The following is a 12372-nucleotide window of genomic DNA, read 5'->3' as shown; positions in this document are numbered from 1 at the left end:
GCTCCAGTGTCTGATATTAAGGTGTTTTACAATGGAAATAAATATGGACGATTACATTTTGCACTTTAGTATAAAAAAATGTGTCAAAACCACATATTTCTACAAAAACTGTCAGGCCCATGATGATTTCCACACAATACATTTGGACTGCAGCTTCAGTCTCAGTCATTTTTATCTCCTGCTGGTCTGAAATAAGCAGAAAAGAAACATTTTATTTCCCCAAACTTCTCTGAAGACCGCTTCAGTTTTTGTGTAATAAAAATATTAAATTTGACAACAACACATAACTATAAGTGTTTTTCATTTCTGTCATTCTGAATATTTATGAAGTGACATTGATATTTCTGTAACTCAACATATGAAGGTTTCCTGATGCTGTTACTTCGCTCACCACCTGACATGATACTATACCTTGATTCTCTTGTTTTAACCTCCTGATTTCCACTTTCTGTTCAGCCAGTGAGACTGCCATCTCTCTGAGCACAGCGTGGATGTCCTGTTGACAGGGTTGTTGGTTTGAAATCTGCTAGTGAAGAATTTCATTATCTGCCTCCATCTGATTTGTGGAAAAAGAACAGATCAGAAGCAACAGCGAGAAAAACATCATGATCTCGATTCTGTCAGTGAAAACTCAAAAGTATCTGTGTCATCTGCAAACCTGACTGACTTTTACATTACACAGTAAAGAGGTGGGAATTACTTCTGTCTGAGAACAAAAGTAATCCTCCTCAATTATTGACTAGTGTAATCTTTATGATTATATGACAGATAGGAGACCAGTACTGATTGTCAACTGACAGTAAAGCAGGGCAGTCTCAGGATTTGGGGTGAAACCCTCCAAGCATGGCAAGGAGCTTTCTTGTCTTGATGTCAGTGGCTTTAATCTCCTCCTTTGGCCATCTTGTAATCCCAGCAGGGTATCTGATCAGGAACAGAGCCTGCTGATGCTGATTGCCTGGGTCCTGACCTTCCCATTCAGCTGACTCCTCAGGTCTTGCCTTATTCTCTGCAGTTATTTGGGGTTGCAGCTTTCTTAGTGGCTCTTCATGCTTCACATTTGGTACTTATAAAAGTACTTATAACTATATTCAATGTCTGCAATGTTGCCTTCTGGTAGTGCACTCCCCTCAGTTCTGAACACCTTTCTTCCTTTTTTACATTCAGACTACATTCTTCAGTCCAAATGGCATTGTGACGCCATTGCTGCAGATGATATTGGATCAGTATAATTATTCAATCAATGTTTCAATCATTTGTAGCACAAAACGTAATGTCCTATGTAGAGATGGTGGCTGAGATTTGCCAGACACTTTAATGATGTGATCGGGGCAGTTCAGGCTTATACAGTAGTGGTGTGTGATACTCCTGTAACAAAGCACCCACACACACATGACTGGGTTGTGCTTGAACTATCTTTTATTGAAAAATAATGTTTTTCCCTCTGCGGTTTTTGGCACCCGCCTCGGACGCAGCCACGCCAACTCTCTCTCAGCTTCTGCTCCTTCTCACTGCGGAAACATAAGACAGGTCTCCCTCATTAAAACAGTCCTGTACACCTGTTCCCTCCCCGCCACCGTGCCGCCCTGAGAGCTCACTCTGTCACCCCTCTTCTGCAGCAGGCCAAAAGACCACGCCCCCACCACAAGTCCATATTTTGATATTGATCCAATACCAAGTAAATACGGGCTTAATACAGATACTTTTCATTAAATAAGTTGGATGCGTCATTGAATTGCTAAATCCCAATTCATTTTCAGGAACTTAAGTGTTTTTTGTGATGTTTCCTTTTTTATTATTAAATGGTTAAAGTCCAGGACATAGTTAGGACAAAATTTATAATTAAGATAATAGAAATAATAGAAAATAATAAAATAATAGAAAATGCTTTATTTTGTGGTGGGGCGTGGTCTGCGATGCCGCTGCAAGTGAGATGGACTGACTTGCACGTCATCTACAATCATGCCTTGCCAGCTTAAAACCTGTGCTCTGCTTGTGTTGTTGTTGGTGATGGTGATGTGTACGGCTGGCAGTGGGTGAGCTGGAGCCATTGAATATACTGCTACAGCAACTGTGCTATTATTGTAAGAATAAATGATGCTGCGAAACATGAAAATGCCATCGGGTCTGCCGTGGTGGTTTACTTATCAAGCTGTTTTTTGTTTTTTTCTAGAAAAATCTTGTGCACGCAAACCAGTAAACAAATAAAAACAAACGAGAGAAACTATAATACAAAAATTAGAGACACAAGATTGGGAGAGGGGGAGCAACGTGTGCCTGCTCTTTGCTTACACCGGAGCGGCGACTCCTGGCTGTTTCGTCTTTGCCGAAAGCACAGCATTGCAAACAAGAGCAGAACTTAAAGTAAAGAATCAATCTCACCAGGCTAGTATTGATCCGATGCTGACTTGGTATGGATACAATCAATATTTGGATGATCCACCCACCACTACTACACAGAACAGCAGTGCGGACAGAGAATCTCCTTGTTTTGTCCTGCACTTGGTGGAGACTTGTGCAGTTGGCTTGAATTTAAAATTAACATAATGTAAGAAAAAAAGGTTTTGTTTATTTTATTTTATTTTTTTGCTTTTTATACACTTCTGTATCTACATTTGTCAGTTAACTACGATTAAAATGCACAGACTGAGGAGCTCCTGTAGATTTTCTTTGGTTAACATTCAGATACCCAAGAACCATGGTAATGTCCTCATGTTGACAGATTCACAGTACTGTCATGTGTATAAAATGGATTATTCAATCACAACTAAAACTGAGAGCTATAATTATGTATATGCACAGGAATACCCACCAACTGAGCAGAGCCTAGACAGTTAGAAAGTTAGGTTTTTAAACAGCTGTGAAAGAACATACCGTATTTTCACGACTATAAGGCGCACATAAAAGTCTTAGATTTTCTTCAAAATGTGCGGCGCGCCCTATAGTGCAGTGCGCCCTGTGTGTGTTGTTGTTGTAAGGGGGACGTAGTAGAGAACACCATGAGAATGCTAAAGGGGGAAGTGTGGGCGTTGATTGTATATAAAAGAACGGGTATGTGCGTTATGCATAACATCATTGTTTTAACAACCCTGAAAATGGCAAAGAGACACGCTTATGAAGCACAGTTTAAACTGAAGGCCATCAGCTACGCGGAGGAACATGGAAATCAAGCAGCCGCGAGAGAATTTAAGATTAATGAATCGATGGTTCGCAAGTGGAGGAAGCTGGAAAACGAGCTCCGACAGGTCAAGAAGACGCAGCTGAGTTTCCGCGGACATAAGGCGAGGTGGCCCGAGTTGGAGGAAAGACTCGAGCAGTGGATCATCGAGCAAAGAATGAGTGGGAGAAGCGTTTCGACGGTCACCATTCTACTAAAAGCAGTAACGCTAGCAGAAAAAAATGAAAATTGAACATTTCCAAGGAGGTCTGTTTTGGTGCTTTCGTTTCATGAAACGATGCCATTTTTTCATCCGGACCAGGACTACGGTAGCGCAGCAACTTCCAGCGGATTATAATGAATAGCTGGCCATCTTCCGCTCCTACTGCAGCAAACACATCGTCGCCAAACACATCCAGCCCAGCCACATCACTAACATGGACGAGGTGCCGCTCACTTTCTACATCCCGGTGAGTCACACTGTGGAGAAGAAGGGGACCAGCACGGTAGCGATACGCACAACGGGGTACGAAAAGTCTTCTTTTACTGTTATGCTTGGCTGCCATGTTAATGGACAGAAACTGCCGCCTATGGTGATTTTTAAGAGAAAGACTTTGCCTAAAGAGAAGTTTCCAGCAGGAGTCATCATTAAGGCAAATGAAAAGGGCTGGATGGATGAGGAAATGATTAAAGAGTGGCTGAGGGAGGTGTATGTAAGGAGACCAGGTGGTTCTTTCCACGCATCACCATCGCTGTTGATCTGTGACTCTATGTGTGCCCATCTCACAGCCGATGTGAAAAAAACAAGTGAAGCAAATGAACTCTGAGCTTGCTGTCATTCCGGGAGGCCTGACAAAGGAACTCCAACCGCTGGACATCGGTGTGAACTGGCCGTTCAAAGTAAGGCTGCGAGCGGTGTGGGAGCGATGGATGACCGATGGAGACCACAATTTCACTAAGAGTGGAAGGCAGCGCCGGGCGAGTTACACCACAATTTGCGAATAGATTGTAGCTGCTTGGGCTAACATGTCTGCTGGCACTGTTGTTTGAGCTTTCGCAAAAGCCGGCATCATTTCCAAGGAGCCGCACAGCACGGAAAGTGACTCTAACAGTGAAGAAAGTGAACCTGGCATGTTTGATGGAGATTTAGTGCAGTTGTTCAATTCAGAAACAGAGGATGAGGACTTCGATGGGTTTGATTGATGACGATTACTGGTAAAATAAATGTGAATACCAAACTCAGTTTTGCTCCCGCTCCATTTTTAAATACGCACACTTGTATGCTTGTGTCTGTTGTTGTTGTAAGGCGGACATAGTAGAGGACACCATGAGAACGTTAAAGGGGGAAGTGTGGGCGTAGATTGTATATAAAACCCGCGCCCTATAATCAGGTGCGCCTTATGTGTGTGTTAAATAACTGAGTCTGCGCCTTTTAGTACGGTGCGTCATATGGTCGTGAAAATACGGTATCTGGAAGTTTTTGCTTCTGAGGAAGATTTTATCTTTGATAATGGAAATCCTATAATAACTGAGAGAAGTACTCAAAATGACTAAATAAGCAATGTAATCTTAATGACTTTTATAAGGTACAAGGGGAACAACAAGTGAATGTCAGTGATTCAACCATGAAGGTCACTGACAAATTTGTTCACTCAAAGATGAACTTCTACTCTTCATGTGTAACTTGACACTTGGTTGACTACCCTCTCGGTAGAACCCCAGCTGTCTCTGATCGCTGAGGTGAGAGGGCTAGTGTTCACTGATTTGATCTCAGAGGACGACTTTCTCTCTTACCCTTCGTGTCGTCAAGACACACTAAGAAATCTTCTAATTGCAGCAATTCAAGAGCCTGCTGAAGATTATTGTTTGCTGAATACATACCAGCAATCATGTGATAGGTTTAGTTATTAATAGGAGCTGACTTCTGATGCATTACTAGGAGCAGCATTCCAAGTTAGCACAGAGTGTCCACTCTGCAGCTGGACTGAATTTCTACAATTCCTATTCTGGGTCTTATCTATAAAATCCTGCTGGAAAAGACAGACTGATATCTGAAATGTATACCTTATGCTGAGTACAGCATAGGGTATACAGGTGTGCTCTCCTTTGATTTGATTCAAGCCCTTGGCAAAAGTGAAAAGGAAAAACTCATTTTTCCTTCAGTCAGAAACCTCTGGTAGATCCAGGTTCCCGGAAGGGGCAGCTGCAGCTGGAGTTGTTGGTTTTTAAATTTACTGGGAACGAAGCTTAAAGCTGAATTTGACTGTATAGTTATTTCTTCATAGCTGTTCCTTTATTAAAGAAAAGAAAACATAGGGGTGGATATGAGGGAATATTCCTGCAGATTTCCCATGTGTGGGACCAATAAAGGTTATCTTATGTTAGATGTGTTTCTGATTATTAGGTAGTGAGTATTATTTACTCACTGCACAAAGTGATGTCAGAGAGACATCTTATATAAGTCATTTTTGCATGTTTAATTTTGGTCCAGTAAAGTGGTTGTTTTGTAAGGCTAGGCGACGTTGTGTTTTTTTAACCTGTAATGAATGTCTGGCGTTATCTTCCTCTCATTGTAGCAGAGGCTCTCAAACTGGTGTTCCCAATCCACAGATTGGGTATAAGCAAAAAACCTATGGTGGCACCTAGATACATGTGCATCATCCGGGGTTGAGTTAATTAGCGCAATGGACAAATATTTAAGTCCATCTACTTCATCAAGTAATGCAAAAGCCAAACTAGCTAAAATTATAGAGTATGACAACAATTCATTTGAGTTTGGCTTTATCGAGAATGACAATGGCAGACCAAAGTGTGTTTGTGTCTTCAAGAAGTAAAAAAAATCAATGAAGCCAGCAAAGCTAAAGCAGCATCTCATCACAAAGCACCCCGATTTTTATCAGCGTTAGGATTATAAGGGGCCCTTTAACACACTCACTTCCTCTTACAAAGCCCAATAAAACAGGATACTTGTAAAAATGAACCCTGAAGGTTTTTGAGCCCTGGGAATTTCAGGACAATATATCCTGTAACTTTGATGTTATGAGGGGAAACATTGCATCTGTAAAATGCCATAAAATAGTAAAAACGAAAGTGATGTTCTCTAATTCATATGTATGTATATGGAATATTTCAAGTGCTTTTTTTCGCTGTTGACTGTGTGCCTTTGTGTAAACCTGAGCAACAGCTCGGCCAATGACAGGCGAGGAACAGCACAGCCTTTTTTGCATACAGCGGAAATAAAAGAGCCACTCTCAGCTGATGAGCACATTCTCCGCTGTGAGGAAGTGAAGGAAGAAAATGCCTGAACCCGCCAAGTCAGCGCCCAAGAAGGGCTCGAAGAAAGCCGTGACCAAGACCGCCGGCAAGGGCGGCAAGAAGAAGAGAAAGACCAGGAAGGAGAGCTACGCCATCTATGTGTACAAGGTGCTGAAGCAGGTTCACCCCGACACCGGTATCTCGTCTAAGGCCATGAGCATCATGAACTCGTTCGTCAACGACATCTTCGAGCGTATCGCCGCTGAAGCCTCCCGCCTGGCCCACTACAACAAGCGCTCCACCATCACCTCCAGGGAGATCCAGACCGCAGTTCGCTTGCTTCTCCCCGGTGAGCTGGCCAAGCACGCCGTGTCTGAGGGCACAAAGGCCGTCACCAAGTACACGAGCTCCAAGTGAACTGCATCTTTACTTAACCCCAAACATCGGCTCTTTTCAGAGCCACACATCTCTTCTAAAGAGTACATGTCCTGACTTTATTTATTTAAATTGTAGCTGTCATGATGGTGAAAAATAAACTACAGCTTGTGTTTCACGGACTTAATAATGGACAACCTGACCAGAGCACTCCTAACGCTACCACTATATCATTTAGCATTATTATTAATTTTATTTTATATTTTATTTTTTTTTGGGGGGGGTGTCATGTTTTGTGGTCCCTTGTCTGCGAAAAGCACTGAATAAATACACTTGTGGGTTCCTCAGAAATGTGAACAAGAGCTTATTGAGCTCATCCTGGTGAGGCAAATGTTTGGCTTCAAATCACAATTCTGATCGTAAAATCTGGACAGGATTACAAATACAATAAATAAACGCGATTTGTTACAGTTTCACATTTCAAACTACAGTGACATCCTCCCTGTGTGTGATCTATACATGTGTTAATCGTTATGTCAATAAGTCTTAATGTAGTTCAACACTTATGCTAGACTCTGGGTAAAACGTTAAGAGGGTGTGTGGTTTTTGTTACAAATGCGGACACTTGGGTTTAGTTTGAAATAAAAATGTGAATTCCACTCAGACATTGTGGGTGTGATTTGGTGTGGGTCTCATCGGTTAGACTTAATTTGTCATTTAACAAAAGACCACATTTAGAAAATAGAAGAGTGGGCGGAGCCACTGAGCTTCGAGTCGTCATCGCACCGTCTGTTTTCTCTTACGTCCGCCGAGTACACATAATAACACGGCTCCGTGGAGTTTAACTTCATTCGACTTTACTCGTTCAAAGAAGAAACTGTGACCATGAGTGGAAGAGGCAAGGGTGGCAAAGGACTCGGAAAAGGAGGCGCCAAGCGTCACCGTAAAGTGCTCCGTGATAACATCCAGGGTATCACCAAACCCGCGATCCGCCGTCTGGCTCGCCGTGGCGGAGTGAAGCGTATCTCCGGTCTGATCTACGAGGAGACCCGCGGAGTGTTGAAGGTGTTCTTGGAGAATGTGATCCGTGATGCCGTCACCTACACGGAGCACGCTAAGAGGAAGACCGTGACCGCCATGGATGTGGTGTATGCTCTGAAGAGGCAGGGCCGCACTCTGTACGGCTTCGGCGGTTAAACTCAGTCGCCCGAATCCATCAAACGGCTCTTTTAAGAGCCACACACCTCTCTTTAAGAGCGTTGTTCTGCAATCTTGTTGTTTTTGACTGAAAGTAAGGCAGTAAAAAGTGACAATGTATTTTGTTTTGCACTCTGAATATCTTATACGTCATTAGGTCATGAGAATTGTCAGGTAGGAAATATTGTACTGCATGATGGTTCCACTGGTGCACCTGAGGGAGATGCACAATATGACAATAAAATGATATGACTTTAAGGACTTAACAACATTGCTTCAGTTATAGTACACCAACATCTCTTATACATTATCACTAAGGGAACACTGAATGACCTGCTGGTTTTTATCCATAAAACTACTCATCTAAGATTACCACAAAGTAAAAGGTCTTTGCAACATTGTAGGCACACTATTGCCCCTATCAAATAAGTGAGCTGGGATATTTTTTTTTTTTTAAATTCTAAACATGAACTACTGGTGCCCCACAAAACAACTCAATGTCCACTATGTGAAGGAGTAAAACACATGCCTGCTCCTCTTGTTAACTGTGATAAACTGCTAGCATATTTGTTTTACATCTATACTGTCCAGTGTCTCCTGGTGAACATGGTATACAGTAGCATTGTTGATCTTGTTTTTAGTCTTGTGAGAGCACTGAAGCTTCTTTCAGCCTCAACCGATGATACTGGAATGACTGAAAGCAGCCTGACAATTGTCATGATAATAAATACTAGTTAATCTAATCAGTCAGTCAACTGTGACCTTGTCTCTTCACCTCCGAGCTACAACATGGCAGAGCTGCCTCTGTCACCTGATAAATAACAGTGAGACATTCCAAATACATGCAGTCACACATGTGCTTCATACAGTAATGAACCGCCAGATCATCATCCAATTTCACCTGTGATCTTGCATCACCATTACTCTCTATCACCTGACAAATAGGACATACATGACAATAAGAATAAAATGTGGAGCTGCTTCAGTGTTTCTGTCGATTTGTGCAGATCTTGACTCATCAGTAATGTTTGCAGGGTGAGTGCATTTTTTAAAACAATTTGTGCAAACTGCACTACAAGGTGGAATATTTGCAAAAGCATGACGACCTCATCATATTTTGTCTCAAAAATTAACCCTTTGATTATGTCAGTACCATTAGGATGAAATTGTGTCACCAACAAGTTAACGTTAGACATAAATTTAACAGCCTCTGTAAACTAATGTTAACATGTTAGGCTTACTGTCATGTCTATAGTATTTTATAGCACATTAAAAAAATAAAATAAAATAAGTGAAGTAAAGGAGGGAGACATTTAAGGATACAACAATTCATGCTAAAAATTAATGAAGCATTTTTGTAACTGAAGTCAGTGATTTCCACGTTCATGCCGACTGTAGTTTCTAGTATAGAAAGAGCATGAAGATTGAAGTGTGAGTATAGTATTGATGTAATAGTAAGAAAGGAGCGAGCTCTTGGTGGGAGGGAGTTGGCTCTGAAAAGAGCCGTTGTTTGTAGGAGAGCGAGTAACTTAAGCCCTCTCTCCGCGGATGCGGCGAGCCAGCTGGATGTCTTTGGGCATGATGGTGACCCGCTTGGCGTGGATGGCGCACAGGTTGGTGTCCTCGAAGAGACCGACCAGGTAAGCCTCGCTGGCCTCTTGCAGAGCCATAACGGCAGAGCTTTGGAAGCGCAGGTCGGTCTTGAAGTCCTGAGCGATCTCGCGGACCAGGCGCTGGAAGGGCAGCTTGCGGATGAGCAGCTCGGTGGATTTCTGGTAACGGCGGATCTCGCGCAGAGCCACGGTACCGGGCCTATAACGGTGAGGCTTTTTGACGCCTCCGGTGGCCGGGGCGCTCTTACGAGCGGCTTTGGTGGCGAGCTGCTTCCTGGGGGCTTTGCCGCCAGTAGACTTGCGAGCGGTCTGCTTGGTTCTTGCCATTGCTTATCACTTTTCTTTTCCTGTGACACGAGCAGACGTTGTAGCAAACGGCGAAGACTCGCTGCTCTTAAACCGTGTGTGTCTGTGACGCGGTGCCGCTCCGGCTCGTGATTGGTGAGTAGTGATGGGTCGTTCGCGAACGAAATGGCTCTTAGAGCCGTCGTGTTTGACGTGAACGATGCGAGTCGGCTCCTTATCGCGAGCCGTCACGTGTTTTTTTTTTTTTCTTTATTTCTCTCACCCTCTCTTTCTCGCACTTTTTTTCTGCTTCACTCAGCACGCGAGCCTTGTGCTTTACGCTGGGCAAAGGGGCGGTAGTTACACTCAGTAGCACAGGAACAGAGCAGGAGGGAGAGAGAGAAAGAGCCAGGGACAACAACGTCACATTAGAAAGGTATAGTAATCATCCACAACTATTTTCAGTTGCGGATGATAAAGGATTCAGAAAGTTTATTCATGCAAGCCCATATGACAGAGAATATGCATCTTTTTGTTTTCATATTTTAATTTATATTTAATTGTGTTGTGGTTTGCAGTGTTTTGTGTTGTTTCACTTTAAATTTGTTTAAAAGGAAAAAGCTGAAAATTTAAATAGTTAAAAGTTGAAATGTGAATAGCTGTTTTTTGTATTATATGATTTATTTATTAGATTTTATGTGGAGTGAATAAATAAAAGTATATTTACGGTGGCCCCTATCGACAAAGCACGTACAAACTTCAAATCACGTACAAACTCCAAAACACGTAAAAACTCAAAACACGTACAAAAGACAACAGAAGTGCTCCAGGATGCTGGGCGCAGTGTTGAGCTTTTGTTACCTAGTGGCTACACAAGCAGGCAAGTACCAACAACCGGATTTGGTGTGTGGTAGTAACAGGTAAATGAACATTGTTTTAAATTATTTGAATATATATGAGTGCTTGTGTATAAATACACAAACAATACACATATGCTTTCAATTGTGTAATTTAAGTGATCTATTAGCTCTGCTTTGGAAGTTCAGTTCGTGCTAGAAATGTGTTTTGGAGTTTGTACGTGTTTTGTCTCTAGGGGTCACCGCATATATTTATATATAAACATATATAAATAAAACCACTTTTTTTTTACGTTAGTAATTCCTTTTGTGCATAATTTTATATTATTGTTAATAATAAGTTAATTAAAGCAACAAAACAATCTGAAGAGCCGGTTCGGAGCCGAAAGAGTTGAATCTTTTTAATGAGTCGAACCGAAAGAGCCGGTTCTCTAAAAAGAGCCGGAAATCCCATCACTATTGGTGAGGGGCTCCACGTGGTGCTCAGCACCGTTCAGAGGAGCACCGCCGCCCCTCGGTGTGTGCTGCTCATTGGAGAAAAGTGCATTGAAATTGCGCGCTGCCGCAAGCCTCTCTGCGATTGGTGCGTGACGAAGCTGCGCGCGCTCCGCGGAAATATAAGCGAGGCTTTAAGCCGATCGGGACACATTTCCTTTGAGTGTCGACACTACGAAGAGAAGAACCTGTCAAAATGAGTGGTCGCGGAAAAACCGGAGGCAAAGCCAGAGCTAAGGCCAAGACCCGCTCATCCCGTGCCGGGCTTCAGTTCCCCGTGGGTCGTGTCCACAGACTGCTGCGCAAAGGCAACTATGCGGAGCGTGTGGGAGCCGGTGCCCCCGTTTATCTGGCAGCTGTGCTCGAGTATCTGACCGCTGAAATCCTGGAGCTGGCTGGCAACGCAGCCCGCGACAACAAGAAGACTCGCATCATCCCACGTCACCTGCAGCTGGCTGTACGCAACGACGAGGAGCTCAACAAGCTCCTGGGGGGAGTCACCATCGCTCAGGGTGGTGTGCTGCCCAATATCCAGGCCGTGCTGTTGCCCAAGAAGACAGAGAAGCCCGCCAAGGCCAAGTAAACGCAAGGCGCCCTGCTTCAACAAAAACAAAGGCTCTTTTAAGAGCCACACACTTATCTATGAGCAAACCTCCTTCTTGATGCGTCATTAACAACTTGTGAAATTTAGCAGAGGTGCATCTTCATTTTGAAATGTATATTAATTCATGCCATCGGTCACAGTAAGGGACTCAAGTGCACCTTAAAAAAAAAAATTGTAATTTTTAACTCAAACTGTCAGTTTGCTTTATTGTCATCAGGCAAGAATAGACATTAAAGCTCAAATTTTAACATTGCAATCAAAAATAAAACTGAAAGAAAAGTTAGCAGTGTTTGTGATTAAGGCCTGCGCCTTGTTCAACCTCAGTGTGCTCCTATAGCTTAATAATAATTTGGGGTCAATTTGAAGCTTATCATTGGTGATATCCTAACAATGACTAAACCTGCATCATGGTTCACTCGCTTGATAATTAAAGCAGATCCTAAGCTCATGGAAACACAAACGCAATAGTAAATCATAACAAAGAACATGAGGAGAGGGACAGGTGGAGTTCTTTGGTGCTGCAGGAACTATCCAGGT

General features: G+C 42.8%; 4 protein-coding genes across 4 annotated transcripts; 3 read left to right on the top strand and 1 right to left on the bottom strand.

Annotated features, from left to right (window-relative positions):
* The first annotated feature begins 6429 nt into the window (after positions 1 to 6429).
* LOC102779110 (histone H2B 1/2) lies at positions 6430 to 7396 on the top strand. The gene has a single exon (XM_006780974.3). It carries the CDS (start codon positions 6452 to 6454, stop codon positions 6824 to 6826), a length of 375 nt encoding a protein of 124 aa, XP_006781037.1. The 5' UTR covers positions 6430 to 6451; the 3' UTR covers positions 6827 to 7396.
* Positions 7397 to 7609: 213 nt separating this feature from the next.
* On the top strand, positions 7610 to 8041 carry LOC102778834 (histone H4). The gene has a single exon (XM_006780973.3). The coding sequence runs from the start codon at positions 7670 to 7672 to the stop codon at positions 7979 to 7981; it is 312 nt and encodes a 103-aa protein (XP_006781036.1). The 5' UTR covers positions 7610 to 7669; the 3' UTR covers positions 7982 to 8041.
* Positions 8042 to 9510: 1469 nt separating this feature from the next.
* Positions 9511 to 9921, bottom strand: LOC148097913 (histone H3). The gene has a single exon (XM_087831060.1). The coding sequence runs from the start codon at positions 9919 to 9921 to the stop codon at positions 9511 to 9513; it is 411 nt and encodes a 136-aa protein (XP_087687186.1).
* A 1506-nt stretch (positions 9922 to 11427) lies between these two features.
* On the top strand, positions 11428 to 11880 carry LOC148097912 (histone H2A). Its single transcript, XM_087831061.1, has one exon. The coding sequence runs from the start codon at positions 11428 to 11430 to the stop codon at positions 11812 to 11814; it is 387 nt and encodes a 128-aa protein (XP_087687187.1). The 3' UTR covers positions 11815 to 11880.
* Positions 11881 to 12372: the final 492 nt, after the last annotated feature.

The sequence above is a fragment of the Neolamprologus brichardi genome, chromosome 17, assembly GCF_056152115.1.
Source record: "Neolamprologus brichardi isolate AB-2024 chromosome 17, ASM5615211v1, whole genome shotgun sequence".
NCBI classification, from domain to species: Eukaryota; Metazoa; Chordata; class Actinopteri; order Cichliformes; family Cichlidae; genus Neolamprologus; species Neolamprologus brichardi.
The sequence above is the reverse complement of the archived record's forward strand: the minus strand, read 5'-3'. Positions and strand labels throughout refer to the sequence as shown.